This window comes from Chroicocephalus ridibundus, chromosome 12 (assembly GCF_963924245.1).
Source record: "Chroicocephalus ridibundus chromosome 12, bChrRid1.1, whole genome shotgun sequence".
Lineage (NCBI taxonomy): Eukaryota > Metazoa > Chordata > Aves > Charadriiformes > Laridae > Chroicocephalus > Chroicocephalus ridibundus.
Window position 1 is genome coordinate 6,156,644 of NC_086295.1, and position 14,733 is coordinate 6,171,376.

The window sequence follows — 14,733 nt, forward strand, 5'->3', positions numbered from 1 at the left end:
AGCTATAGAGGCGCTCGCTGCAACTGTGACAAGAAAAGCTGCGCGTACATTGGGGTCTGGCAGCAAACCTTGCGCGCCTGAAAAACCCTCCGGCCTCAAGACTCCTTCCTTCTGTTACAGCATCCCACTAACTGCTGCCGTCAAAGGTCACCAGATGCTTCTTCCATAACATTTAGTGAATAATCGAGGGAGCAGGGTGGGAGCGGAGGCACGGGGATGGTGAAGGATACGGAAACGTTTAAAGACCTCGGGGATCAATAAGCCTTTTTCGGAGCGAGGACTGCAAGATGCTATTTAAATGACTGTCACTTTATGGAGAGGTTTAAATTCTGCCTGTGCTATCTGCTGACCTACACTGATGCCACCACAGAGTTTAGCGTGTGTCCCCCTCTCTCTGTGCTGGCCAGCTGCTGTCACCGCATCCAGCCACCACCTGCCGGAGCGTACGCGGCTGCGTGCCTTGACCAGGATTCTTGGGCTCAGGGAGGTTCACGCTTGTTTTCCATTAACACATTGCTCCCTCCTCAGTCCCTCGCCATCAAGAAACCCACCAGCAATTGATTTATCTGCGGTCAGGCTAGAGTGTCATTTATTTGCAACGTTTCAGTATTAAAACTGAATATGAAGGAGATTTTTTTGCTGCAGCCAATAACTGAACACTGCCGTAATACACGCCATTGCCAACGTGAGGACGGGTCATGGTCACAAAACCCACTGACAATGCCCAGCTGTATTGAAGCTGGGAAGAGGTCCATGGATGGGAGCTTGTGAGTGATCACCCGGTCAGCTACGAGGCTGTTGGTGACTTCAAGAGAACCACACTGAAGAAGCACTTTTTAAGGAACACTAAGGAACTCTGTTGGCTGAAACAGGAAGATCACGAAGATGCATCATCGGACTTTCTGTTGTTGCTTGGTGTGCAGTTTGCCTCTTCTTCTTCCTGCTGTTGTCCTGCAGGATGAAGGAATGATGACCCCCTCCCCTCGCAGGACGAGCTGCTGGTGCTCTCCCACGGGGACCAGTGCTTGTGGGACAACACTGGGGAGCCTTAGCCCAGCCGTGGGGGCTCAGACCCCGGGCCCCGGTGCTGGGGTGTCTCCTGCTGGGAGCAGACATGGCCAGGAGGCACCACAGCCAGCCTGGACCACACACCCAGCACCTCATACCACTCAAAGCACAACCCGACTTTCTCCTCCTGAAGAGATGGAGAAAGCCACAGGCATTTTTTTCCCCCATCATTTCCTTCAAAGTCAGCCAGAATAACTGACCCTTCTCTTGAAGAAGCTTTTTCTGATGAGCATTTCCATGAAAATCAGGAACCAGGAAAGTGGTGGAATTATCGTCCCTGGAGGTATTTAAAAGACAGGTAGACGTAGTGCTTAGCGACATGGTTTAATGATGGTTTTTGTCAGTGACAGATTGATGGTTGGACTCGATGATCTGAAAGGGCCCTTCCAACCTAGGCGACTCTCTGTTTCTATGGTTCTGAGAAGCCAGAGAAGCAGCGTCCTGCTGGTGGGACCTTGCTGCGGGAGGCAGGCGGTTTGGTTGCCGGCTCCTGGCAGGAAAGACACTGCCCCAGGCTGTGCCATGGACCATCCTGTCGGTGGGACAAAACCTGGCTGGCTGGCTCCTCCGGGGAGGCACAGGTGGGACCTTGCTGACAGTGCAATATGAGGAAACAAAACAAGACAAAAATAAGCAAATAAGACTCAGGCTAGACGACAAGGAAATAATTTATTCCCAGGTCCTAGAAAGACCTTGAAAAAATAACAGGGGTGAGGAAATCAACCTCCTAATTTCATTTGGGTAGAGAAAGGAAACCAAAGTGACTCCATCAGACACGGTGGCAGCCGCCAGCTCCTCCTGCCCAGTGCAGGCAGGCAGGGAGTGCGGGGCAGCACCGCGTGGAGCAGCCGGCTCGCTCGGCATCCGCGCTCCTCCCGTATTTACACGTGGGATAGAAATTAAAACGCAAGTGTGCGTGCATGCGCGTTGGGGAGGACTGGCTGGTCAGGGATGGAGAATAACCTGGTGGGAGGGTTGCTAAACATGTACCCTGTCAGACCCCATCTCCTACGGACAGAGCCCTGCTATTGCACAACACTTTTGCTAGAGGAAGGGCCAGCTCCGGAGGGGCGAGGGCACAGCTCTTCAGCCCGGAGGGAAAACACGAACACGTTCCTGAGGAAAGAGAGGGCTTTCTCCATTCTCCTGCTCTGGGGTTCAGGGCCTCACCTGCCTGAGGTGGAGTGGCCGGAGTCGGCACTCGAGGGCCAGCGTGAAGCAGCCTGTTGGCCCCGCTGCCTTCCCAGCATCATCACAGTGAACCAGCAGCACGCCGGGGTGCGGGTGCCAGCAGCGGGATGCCTGCCACCTCCTTTTTTGCGGGGGGAGACCGGAGAGACCCTGAGAAGCGAGCAGCTCCCGGTCCCAGCACGAAAGCCGAGCTGCGGCTCCTGCGTGGGTGGACGTGGCGGCAGCGGGCAGGAGCAGCCCGGGGCAGGAGCCGTGGCAAAGACGCGTCCTGCCCTTCTCCGCTGTCAGGTCTCGTGCTGCAGACAAAGGACCAACGCCAGCAGCCGGGAAGCAAAACACAGTGGAAAATGAACACGCGTGTACATTTACATTTAAACCTTCTCCGAGGATAGAAAAGACTGTCTGTGGCTAAACTAAAAGGACAAACCCAATGACAAGCCCAGGATGTGTCAGGCCTTGGGAGACCTTATTAGTTACCTATCAATGATATAATTGATTTTTTTTTTTTCCAACAGGAACAGATAAGTAGCTGCACAAGCCAGCACGGCCTGAGAAGCTGCCCAGGGGTGTTGCTCGAAGTGCTGCTCAATTTACCCCGGGGGATGGCAGCAGGCTGGAAAGGCACGGGGCACCCAGCGCTTACCTCCAGCAGCATCAGCAGCCCGAGGAGCAATGGCACATCCCGCCGGCCTCCTCCTGACCTGCCTCTCGAAACCAGAGGTTTCACGGAAAGGTGGCCCCGCTGCGGGAGCTTGCGCAGGTTTCTTGCAGGGCGCTGTGCCGGGGTGGGGACAGCTGGGGTAACCCTGAGGTGTCCCAGACCCACTGCCCAGCCTGCACAGCAGTGCCAGCAGGATCTGGCCTCATGGACCTGTCCTGGGGATGGCTTTTCTACTGCCGATGGTGATGCTTTGCTGTCACAGCTGGGTGTAAGCAGGAATTATCTCTCCAAACCAGGGGGCTGTGGTTCTCTCGTGCCCTGCAGCACGGTCCTCTAGCCGGGACGCAGGTCTCCCCCATCACTCAAGGCCAGGGTATGCTGATGTCCTGCCTTCTGCCCTGCGCAGCCCGTGACATTTGGTGGGAAGCTAGAGCTCGGCTGAGGGCACTGCAGACCCAGGCCCAGCCTGCCCCGAGGGGCTGGCAGAGCCGCCACAGGGAATGCCACTCCGCACCCCTCTGACAATGCTCTCCAGTACCGCGGCTGCTCCATGACTCCGGCCACAGCACCGTGCCTTGGCAGCGGGTGGGACGTCCCCATCCATCACCAGGGCCACGGGGCACATCAGGACCTCACAGATGACCCCCGCTGTGCAGGGAGAGCCCCTTCAAATCACAAGCATCTCTGATAACCCCAAGAAAGGTCTAAGAACTGAGAGGTGAAGCAATTGCAGCTTAGAGGTGAAGTGTGGTTTGAAGTGAACTCTAGTGCAGCCGTCGCTCCGTGCGGGCTGTGAGCCCGGAGCCCGCATCCAGCAGGCGCATCCCCAGCGCCCCACGCTCCCTCCGATGCCGCCGAGGAGCCCACGTGCAGAGAGAAGGAGGACTCCAAAGAGCAAGCAAACCTAAGGGGGAAAAAGCTGAACAGAAGTTAAAAGCTTGTTTCCCTCTGCAAGGAAAGCTCTTAAAGAAATCAAAGCACTTCAAATGCTCTGACTCAAGTGACAAAACCAATTTAGACGACAAAAGGCTCCAGGTTTGCTCTTCCTCTCCTGAACTGGGCTCACTGAACAGATCTATTTAAATGATAATTCGTGGGGGAGAATCCCCATCCAAATTCTCTTGAATTAGATTTTCTCTTTCTTAAACTAATGTGTAGTGCTTTAATGGAAACTGGTATTAAGGAGATGACGATGGGCACAGTGGCTCCTTTGGGCACCCTGGCCTCACCGTGGGGGTGCAGAGGTGCCCCGAACAGGAGGAAGCTGCCGAGGAGCGTGTCACCCAGTGCTCCCTGTCTCCGCAGCGCAGACCCTCTCTGGCGGCCACCGAGCCCAGCTGGAGGCACACGCTGTCCCAGCGTGGCACCTGTGGCACACAGCCCCGGTCCAGGAGGCGCCAGGAGCCTTGTGAGGGGTTGGCGGGATGGCTAGGACTCCTCGCTGTCCTCCTCGCCCCTGCGCCCCGCGTAGAGCGCTGCCAGCTGCCGGAAACGCGGCCCCCAGACCCCCAGGTAGGAGAAGTCCTGCTCCGAGCCGCTGGACCAGGTGTTGATGGAGCTCAGGGAGGGCACGGGGGAGTCCGAGCCCTCGAAGGCGTAGGTCTGGAAAGAGTCGTAGGGTGGCACGGAGAGGTCCTCGTCCGCCTGCTCCACCTTCTTGCAGATATAGTCTCTGAACACGGAGAAGTCCAGGTCTGGGCTCTGCACCCACTGTGGGAGGGCATGGAGCTCGGAGGCCGGGTTTCCGCTGGGGACCCCCTCCCCTGGCCCCCCGCCTCCGTCGCCACCTTTGATCTCACTGAAGTCATAGAGGCTGCGCAGGGCTGACATGTCGTAGGCCTCTGTGTCCTGCTCGCCACCCCCTTCGTCATTGTATTTGATGACATTGTCCCTCATGTCCTCGTCATCCTCGGACGTCAGGTGGCTTTTGTGGTGTCGCTTCAGCGTGAGGATCAGAAGGACCAGCACTGGGAAAGGAAGAGATGGTCAGATGGGCGCAGGGGCAAGGACGGCCGGTGCTCGGCAGCGGGCGCAGAGGCACGGGGAGCCCAGCAGCCGAGACCCCCGGTGTATCAGCTGGTTCCTATCAGCCACCAAACAGCATCTGTGCTGTGTCACAGAGGTTTGCCCGGGCTCCAGTACGGACCAGGAGCTTCCTTTCCCATGCAGCGCGACAGCTGAGACAGGAGGGACGGATGGATGAAGGCATGGCTGGACAGACAAACGATGGATTCTGCAGAAGATGAGTGGGAAAAGGGGGTGCATGAATCGCAGCAGCAGCCAAATGTTGGGAGAGTGAATGTGGAGCAGATGGCACAGAGCCTGAGCAACGAGCCGCAGATGCGTCCTGGATCATCATCCATTCATCCCATCACCTTTAAAGCACCGATGTGCACTTTATTCGTTTGGGCAATTAGGCAGAAATTTGTTTGCACTGCGTTGGAAAATGAAACCAGTGTAAAGTGCACCCTGTGGGAAAGGGTTTTCTAAACGGAGACACAGCAGGAGATGGGGAGCCAAGGAGAGGAGACTTCACTCAACAAGGCGCTGGCTTCCGCAGGTGTCCGGACAGCCCTCAGGAGCCAGCTGAGAGCCCGCACCGATGCCGGAGGGCTTTCAGCAGCAGCATCCATCAACTGCCCTATGCTAAACCTCAGGGCACTGCAACGCCCCTCTCTCAGAGCCCTTTCCCACCAGCACAGAAGCCCACGCCTCCCCTGCGCCTTCACACCGTGCCGTGATGGCCCAAACACAAGCTTGTGCCAGCGTGTCAGTGGCAGCCAGCAGCATTCCCAGGGCGCAGGTTCCGACCTGGGCAGTGCTCTGGTTTGCGAGCATCCACACTCCAACCCTGACCCTCCCCGCACGCCGAGGTAAGAGCGCAACTGCACGCCCCACACTTGCTGTCCTTGGCCACCGTGCTGGGATGCACTCGTACCCCGTCTGCCGTGGGTACGGCACGGCAGCCTGCAAGCAGCTCTCGGCTCCTGCCCAGCGAGGCAGGGAGCAAGCCAGCAGCTCTCCAGCCTCCGCCGGGCAGCAGCTCCCCCCGGCCTGCGCAGAGGGAGCCCTGCTCTGGCTGCCCTGCTGAGCCCTGCGCAGGGGAGCTGGGGCAAACGTGAGAGCTTGCCTGATGGTCCCCCACTGGCAGGGGGCAAGGCTCTGGGGAGACATTATAGCCCCTTCCAGTCCTTAAAGGGGGCCTATAGGAGAGATGGGGAGGGGCTCTTTATGAGAGAGCGTAGTGATAAGATGAGGGGTAACGGTTATAAACTGAAAGAGGGTAGATTTAGATTGGATATCAGGAAGAAATTCTTTACTGTGAGGGTGGTGAGACACTGGCCCAGGTTGCCCAGAGCAGCTGTGGATGCCCCATCACTGGAAGCATTCAAGACCAGGCTGGATGGGGCTCTGAGCAACCTGGTCTAGTGGGAGGTCTCCCTGCCCAGGGCAGGGGTTGGAACTAGAGGATCTTTAAGGTCCCTTCCAACCCAAACCATTCTATGATTCTTGCCCTGCACGCTGCAGCTACCAGCAAGGAGAGATGTGGCAAAGGAGCCTTCACCATGCCCACAGCAACTGCCTGTGCTCGCTGGTGTGATGCGGGATGGAGAGGAGAAAAGGAGAGGTGGCAAAGGAGCCTTCACCATGCCCACAGCAATGGCCTGCGCTCGCTGGTGTGATGCTGGATGGAGAGGAGAAGGGACAGGACGGGAGGAGGCCAGGGGACAGGCGGACACTCACCGACCAGGATGAGGATGCACACCAGCAGCGCGATGAGGGCACCGGGGCTCAGCGTGGCTGACATGACGTAGGCTGTGCTGTTGCAGGACTGGATGGCCCCGTTGCTGTCACAGCCGCAGATGCGGATGGTCAGAGTCCCCGTGCTGCTGAGGGCCGGGGGGCCACTGTCCACCACCAAAATGGGGAGCAAGTACACATCCTGCTCCTGGCGATTGAAGCCCATCCTCTGTGTGTGCACTGCAGCCGTGTTGTCTGCAGGGAACAAGTAAACCCACAGCAAAGTCACTCCCACAGCACAACCAGCAGGACTCGCCCTGAGCTCCTCCGCACTCAAGACAAACTGGGGTTGATCGTGCGCCAACTCCAGCCACTGCCCAAAGAGGGGATGGGGCCTCCCTCCTCTCCGTCACAGGGGAGCAGGGACTCAGCTCGTGGCTCCCCTGCACCGCAGCCCCTCAGCAGCCCGAGTGCCTGGAGGGGCCCACTACGTGCTAGCACATTCCCCTTTGCTGGGCACCTTGGGGCCAGCCCGGTGTGTCCCCTGCCAGCATGCCCAGGGCATGGAGAACCCAACACAGGAGCAACGGCATGTGAGTGTCTGATCTGTGCAGACAAACAACGAAGTCGGAGCAGAGAGAGGGGAAAAAACCTTCCAGAAGACCCTCTGAGAGCGGCACAGAGCAGGAATCAGAATAAAAATGAATTGCTGAATGGAGACCGGAGCGGACGGGGGTCTGCACGTGGCACTGAACCTGCAAGAGCAGTTACTGCTTCCAAACCCGAGAGCCACGGGTGAAGGGTCCTGCCTCAGCCAGAGAGCCAAATACCCCCAGGATCCTTTGTAACTTCTGAAGGAGCAAGCAGATCTCCTTCCAAACCTCCCAGCCCAGCCAGCCATCCTCCTTCCCATCTGCTCTAACCCTGCTGTTTCAGGGGCTCAGCCGGCACAGCATAACCCATTACGATCCCATTAACACGGCCACTTCATGGGCCCCTCCAGGGCCCCGGCGCCAGAGACGAACCCAAGCAGCAGCTGTGCCCAGGCGACCCGGAGGAGGGAGGGTAGGAACAGGGACTGGAAATCAGCTCGGCTCCCTGCTCGTGCGTGCTGCTCCCTGCCAGCCAGCAGCAGAGCCGGGAAGGGATTGAACAGTAGCTCAACTATTGCGGCCAGATGTCAGAAGTCGCTGCCGACTGTCTGCAGTCTTTATCTAATAAAACGTAGATTGGCCCGCTCACAGCAGGGTGCTGCTGTCTACAGACTCTCTCCTTATTGCACCTGATTTATGCTGGACTGGCCCCTTTCTGTATCAATCAGCTCTTCGATCGGAAAAGACATCTATTCTAATTCTGGCTCTCGGGCTGCCTGCCACCGCGGAAATTGCCGTATGGATCGGGTGCTGCATGGGAGCACTCGGGGCACGGCGGGGACAGGAGATGAGCCAAGAGCAGGGCAGGGGGGCCGGCACACGCCGAGCCGAGGGATGGGGACGATCCACCAGCCAGACGGGATGCGTGGCAGATCCCGGAGGCACCATGCAGCAGCCGGGACAGAGCAGAGCACAGAGCCCATCTCCACCCGGGCTGCTCAGGGCTGGGGGCAACGTGTTTTGGGCAGAGTGTGCCAGGATCCCAGTGCTGAGCCCTCGCCCAGCTCTGCCAGTACAAACGGCAGAGGCACGGACCTCATGAGTGCTGTAACCGACCCCAGCAAAGGCCACGTGAGGGCAAGGCTGGTCTCTGCTTCAGGGCAGTCTGGAAGAGGAGCTGGGGCAATCTGTGTCCCCCACGCCGACATGAAGGTGCAGAGGTGAAGCCCACCCAGCGTGTGCTGGAGCCGAGCATGGCTAGGTGCAACGAGAGCGAGGAAGATGGGCTGTCCGTGCCCAGAAACAGTGCTCGGGCTTGTGCCCAGAACAGCACTCAGATACCAGAGTGCTGCTTCCTCTCATTAGGTTTCTGGACTCAGCCCACCAGAGTTTTCTGCGTTGCCAGAATACGGCCCTGTGGCTGGGGAGAGCGGAGCCTTTGGCGCCCTAGCTGGGGAGAGCTGGGATTCCAGCATAAAGGAGACAGGGAGAAAGTCATCTCTTCCAGTTCAGCTGAGAGCACAGGTCTGCCTTGAAGAGCTCAGGGGGGAAAAGGCAAGGACTCTGGAGAGAAGACCACACCAGCCAACAGGTGGAGGCTGCGCTGAATGCCACAAGGGCGATATTCAAAACCAGATCTTATTCGTGCACACAGAACTGTGCTGCAGGTCACTAGAAAAAGAACATCTTCCTTTGTATGTAGCATCTTTTATCCATTAAGGGAATTTTCCAGGTAACCTCACTCATCCCTGCTCGCAGCAGCAGACTTCAGGCAGGCAACATCCTCAGGAGCACAGAGCAGAAGACGGCAGTAAGGCAAATGCTCGTGCGAGTTGATCTGGGGACGGTTTGCCCTGGAAGGGAGATACTGCATGCAATGCCAGCACTCCTCCTGCAAGGCTGCAGCGCCCAGCACCAACCCGTGCTTCGAGCCAGACGTGACCCGAGTGCTGCAGCGCTGGCAGCCCATGGAGGGGATCGCCCACAGCAGAGAGCACCATCTTTCTGCCCCCTCACGCATTGCCCGGCTTCTCTGTAGGCGAGGCAGGGACCACCGACCCTCTGCCTGGGCAGACACCTGGTCCTGCAGGACATCTGCCACCGCCGCGGAGACTCCTGGAGCAGGACGTGGCCCCAGCGCAGAGGAATTCGGCAGAGCTGCCAGGAGGAGCAGGGGAGCACCAGCCCCCCGGGACGCACAGAGGATGAAGCAAGTGCAGCAGGCTGCTGGCAGCAGAGAAGCTGCCTATTGCCTACCAAGGATGAGCTAGGAAAAAAAATAATATTGTTATGCTAATCATTTGCACAAAGGTAACAAGATCTCATTTGGTGCTGCTCCCTCAGCTTGCTGCAGCATAGCAGGGAGATATAAATAACGTTAATGGCACCATCTCAGCAAGAGGCCAGGACTAACTCCTAGCTAGCCCAGCTAAACATAAGCCTCGGGCATCTGGATGCAGTGGAGAGGAAGCCACAGGACAAATGGGACAGACCCACTTGCTGTGAGCACCCCCAAGGCTCTGGCCATCAGCCCAGGAAGGTCGCCTCCGCTGGCACCATCACACCAGTTGAGTAACCGGCCTGAGCTCGTGGTCGGATCCTGGCTCGGAGGATGCCCGTGCACAGCCCTGTTCCTCCAGGTGCTGCTCAGCCCGTCTCTGGCCCAGGCCTGACGAACCGCTGTGCTTGGGAGCTCTCTCAGCAGGTGCAGCACCAGCTCCTCGCCCCCCGGGAAATACAGCAGAAGGCTGGTGACACCCTCCTGTTTACAGCCAGCTCCAGCTCCTGTTAGGGACCTGCCGCAAGGCACGCTGTATTTTTAGAAACAGTCTCTAGAAATCAAGGGGAAACACACGTCCAAGTCGCAGGGAGGTGGCCACTAACCCCGGCTCAGCGGAGGCTGCTCAGGCAGCACGTCGCAGCGCTGAGCCCCCTCACCTCCCCGTACAGGAAGGAGAAGTATTTTCACTGCTGAACCCGCAAAGTCAAAATAAAGCAGCCAGTACCTAAATCTGTCAGCAGCACGACAGACAGCTCTGCTCTGAGAACCCTCAGCTCAGGAAGGGGCTGAGGTCTCGCTCTGTAACCCCAAACTCGGCGCTACGGAGAGATACAAAAAATCCCTACTGCAAAACGCTATTTCAAACATCACAAAACTACACTTTCTCTCCCAAACAAGATGACACGAGCACTTTCTACAGGAGGGAGATCCACAGAAATGTCATGTCTACACCTACAACGTTTTTCGCGGGGGCTGGAGAGCCAGACCCCCCTCGGGCAGACTCCAGCCCCTTCCAGGCTCCAGCCCCCTCCCTGCTGCCCCCACGGCTCCCCAACATCCTGGGCTGCTCTTACACCCCTGTTACTTCCAGACTTCTGTGTTCCCTTCTGAGATACTCCAGAAAAAGCAGTGCTGCTGCCATGCAATGTAGTCTATTTGACAATAGAAGTGAAGAAAATTTTTGCCCAGATCTGGGAAAACGCATCCAAAGCAACTTCCTACAAAATGATGTAATTTCTCTCGGTACAGCTGTTTCTTTACATGCAGCTGACCCAAGGCAGTTGCTTCAGGATGCGTGGCTTGGCGTAGGTGTGTTTGTATCGGCACAGCCCAAGTCGGTGCAAAGAAAAGCCACGCGGGCCGGGCCCTGCAGCCTCCCATGCCTCTTCCTCTGCAGCAGCTTCCTGCTAAATCCATTTTTGGGGTCACGAGGTTAAGGAGCAACATTTCCCAGGAGGTGGTACTGAAATTTGAGCAGACGTTAATCCAGCTTTCCTGCACAGTTGAGTTTGTATCTCCATGCTTAGGTTTTCCTGCCCAGTCCTGCCCAGACTAAGCCCCTGCATAGTCCTCTGTGCTACGGTCACACCGCTCTAAGGGTTGCACCGTGTGTTCCCTGAAGCCCCAAGCCATCTTGCTACACAAACTGTCATCTCCTCTGCATGTTTCCTATGCCACCCTCTCCCCGACCCCTCAGTGATGTTATCCCGTGTCGTGTCATGCCAGCTCGTGTGACAGACAGGAGATGGCACCTCTGTCTGCTTGAGGAGCAAGTCACCAGACGAGGCAGAAACCAAGGTGGGTTGAGTGTCTGCAGGGACCAGTCAATACTGCTCTAAGAGGAAAGTTTTGGAACACAATATGCTCTGGTGGTAGCGTAACATCACTAGGAATAAGAAAATAATTAAGTCTCTCCGACTCCCTCTCCAAAGAGGCTCTTGGCAGCTTCAAAGACAGAACAAATAAATCCTTCTCATAACTCAATCTTGAACAGCGCTAGGAGAGCAGAAGGGAGCGAGCTACCTCCAGTTTGGGTTTTGATATCCCTGTCCTCTCCCACACTCCCGAGGCCACACGAGCATCTGCCTTCCCCTTCTCCGGCAGTTGTTCTGCAGCTCCGGTGCCCGGGCACGCCAGCTCCGGGGAGGTGTAGATGGCTCCTGGCTGGACCCCATGGCCATGCTGCCACTGGAGCTGCCCAAAAGGAGCAGAGTCCGCTCCAGCCACAGGCAGGCGCAGCTGGTAGAAGAATAATCCCATTTTTCCCTTTTGCCTCTTCCTTCTCCCAAGTTCTCTGGGTGCCAGGCCACAGCACCACTGCTGTTCATTGACCTTGTGCTCAGCCCCCCCGAAGACTTGGTGCTCTTTTTCACCCCTCCCCCCGCCATCAGATCAGCATCCGCGCTGCTCGTGCTGAGAACGGCATCCCTGTGGGGCTGGAGAGGCTTCCTCTATCCTGAGGCAATCCTCAAATCCTAACATTTTGCTTTTGATTGTTATGAGTTTCAGATCTTCTATCACCCATTACATGCTCTTAATGAGACCTGCAGAGAGTTCAGACATCTGCTCGCCTAGCCCTTGAGCTCTGGAGTCAGTAGCTCCATGTGTCGCTCCAGATTATCTAGCACCCCTTCCAGGTTTCTGGGCTTGGATGCTTTCTACCATCCCTTCCAACACAATTAGCATTTCTTGGAGAACATGGTTTCAGGCTTTAATTGCCTTTGATCCTTCTGTAATCAATTTTCTCAGGCCAGAAAGACCCAGCAAAAGGTGAGTTAGGAGGCAGAGGACGGTGAATGCCTTTGGAATGGCACCAATTGGACCTGGGTGAGGTCAGCTTTTCCAATTCTATCTCTTCCTTTAGGCACTTCATTTGCTGGGCATCTTCCTTCTGGATTGGGGTTGTCGTTACCACACGTGACATTTATTCCTTGTCTGATGAATTAGGAAGTGCTTGAGCGCTCCCTTGGACAGAACAAAAGCAAGAAGAGAGAGATACCAGTAGGAAATGGCGCTGTTTCCAAAAGCCTGACTCCTGCAAACCAGCTATAATTCAGGTCTCCTGCAAGGGTCACCTTTTGCTCTTGTAGCTCTGACCCAGAGCGTCAGAGCCGGGGCAGCTCTGCATGCCGCTGGGAGCTGCTGAGCGGGGCCGCAGGGGTGAACTGCAGGCTCTTTGCAAGGGCCAGCCCCACTCCGTGCACTTCTGGCTGCACTGGGGCCAGACCCAGCAGGGTTTGGGCAAGCGGCAGTGTCCTGAGCGTGTCCTGACAGCATCAGGCTGCAGCAGACCTGCCCTGTCACCATACGCCCACTTACCAGCAGGTACTCACTCCACAAGCTCTTCATCTGATGGACAGGCTGCATTATTGATCACCCTGGGCTTTCCCTATAGCCCTCGCAGGCTTCCTCCACGCTGCCCACCAGGAGCCCTGGAGGAGCCCAGGCAGCGTTCAGAGTCCTCTCCTGCGCTACCCTGCCTGGCTCTGCTCCCAGCCGGGCGGTGGGGCTCTGCGCTTTGACACTGTACTGAGTCCAGCTCTGGAGTCCTCAGCACAAGAAGGACATGGACCTGTTGGAACGGGTCCAGCGGAGGGCCACGAAGATGATCAGAGGGCTGGAGCACCTCTGCTATGAGGACAGGCTGAGAGAGTTGGGGTTGTTCAGCCTGGAGAAGAGAAGGCTCCGGGGAGACCTTCCAGCAGCCTTCCAGCACCCAAAGCGGACTTACAGGAAAGCTGGGGAGGGACTCTATCAGGGAGTGTAACGATAGGATGAGGGGTAACGGTTTCAAACTGAAGGAGGGTAGATTTAGATTAGATATCAGGAAGAAATTCTTTGCTGTGAGGGTGGTGAGCCCCTGGCCCAGGTTGCCCAGAGAACCTGTGGCTGCCCCATCCCTGGAGGGGTTCAAGGCCAGGTTGGACGGGGCTTGGAGCAACCTGGTCTGGTGGGAGGTGTCCCTGCCCAGGGCAGGGGGTGGCACTGGATGGGCTTTAAGGTCCCTTCCAACCCAAACCATTCTGTGATTCTATGATTTATCTGACTCTCCTGCTTCTCCAGCCTCCTGTGGGGTCAGTTTTGCTGGCAAGGTGCCTGCCCAAGCAGCCCACCCCTCGGACACCTCTCCGGCAGCTCGTAGTTAACTCCCTGCTGGCCGTAGCCCCCCCCGGCTCCCCAGCTACCAGCCCTGCCCTGCCTGACGAACTCTAATGGGAGCATTCCCGAGGAGACGCCGGTCCCTGCCGTGCTGAGGACAAGTCACCCTCCCGAGGTGGCTTTCTGCTGCCTTGCAGGAGCCGAGGGAAGTAGGTGCAAAGCAAAAGAGAGAAGGATTTAAGCAAGAGCTTAGTGAATCCATCTGTGCTGACATCCATCAGTGTCACTCCTTGGCTGCAAAAGCAATATTTATAAATCACGTTTCAAAACTGGCTACAAATTTGTACAAAGAAACAGATGGGCTGGTGGTAGCAGTTTGTCACCACTGATATTTATGTGGAGGAGTAGAGACAAGTGCAAGAGGGGTGAAGGCATGTGAGGGAGGCAAGGGGGGGACAAAGGAGGATGCAGCAAGGGAACCCAGGAGAGCAGGGGGCGAAGGTGAGCACACCCAGGGCGCTCCATGGGCTGGAGAAACGGTTGGAAGGGAAAAATCCAAGGAAGGGAGATGACACCAAAACGCACACACATTAGAAATGAGGGGGGCCTCCATCTGCACAGGCAGCCGCCTCCTCTTGCTGTGGAAGACAGCATTGCTTGGCAATTGGGAGGGTCTCCAAACACCCTGGGAATAACCCTGCAGGAGCAGCATTTGTTTTCCCGAGAACAGAAGGCGGGAGGGTGATGCCAGCTTTTACTCATTTTATGCAGTGTTGCACCACATGCGAAGTTGGTGAGATCGTTCAGCACGAAGGATTACCCTGTGCAACGAGAGCCTCGTCCCACTCAAGAGAGCAGCAGCTCCGGAGGAGATGGCGGCGCACGAGCCTGCGTCCTGCACCCTCCTGCAATGCCAGCTCTCGGGTTGCTGCTGGTGAACCCCGGCTGAACGAATGGGGGGCGAACCCCGCACAGCGCCAGGCAGCAAAGGAGCCCCCCCCTGAGCTCCAGCCAGCCCTGGCCAGGTCCCTCCTGCCAGACAGGAGGAGCAGTGATGGCTCTGGGATCGCAACCCAGCCGTGGCAGACATCGCTCAGAGC

The 14,733-nt window shown here is 57.1% G+C and overlaps 1 protein-coding gene across 3 annotated transcripts in view; it reads right to left on the bottom strand.

Annotated features, from left to right (window-relative positions):
• Positions 1-301: 301 nt before the first annotated feature.
• The window catches only part of CDH22 (cadherin 22), an 89,664-nt gene continuing 75,232 nt past the window's right edge, over positions 302-14,733 (bottom strand). For 2 of the 3 annotated variants that reach the window (XM_063349865.1, XM_063349867.1), the window contains exons 11-12: positions 6,665-6,916; positions 1,668-4,887 (exon numbers count right to left, since the gene is read on the bottom strand). In XM_063349865.1, coding sequence (XP_063205935.1) covers positions 4,349-4,887; positions 6,665-6,916 — 791 coding nt within the window. In that variant the 3' untranslated portion in view covers positions 1,668-4,348. The other variant, XR_010073032.1, reaches the window with a different exon arrangement.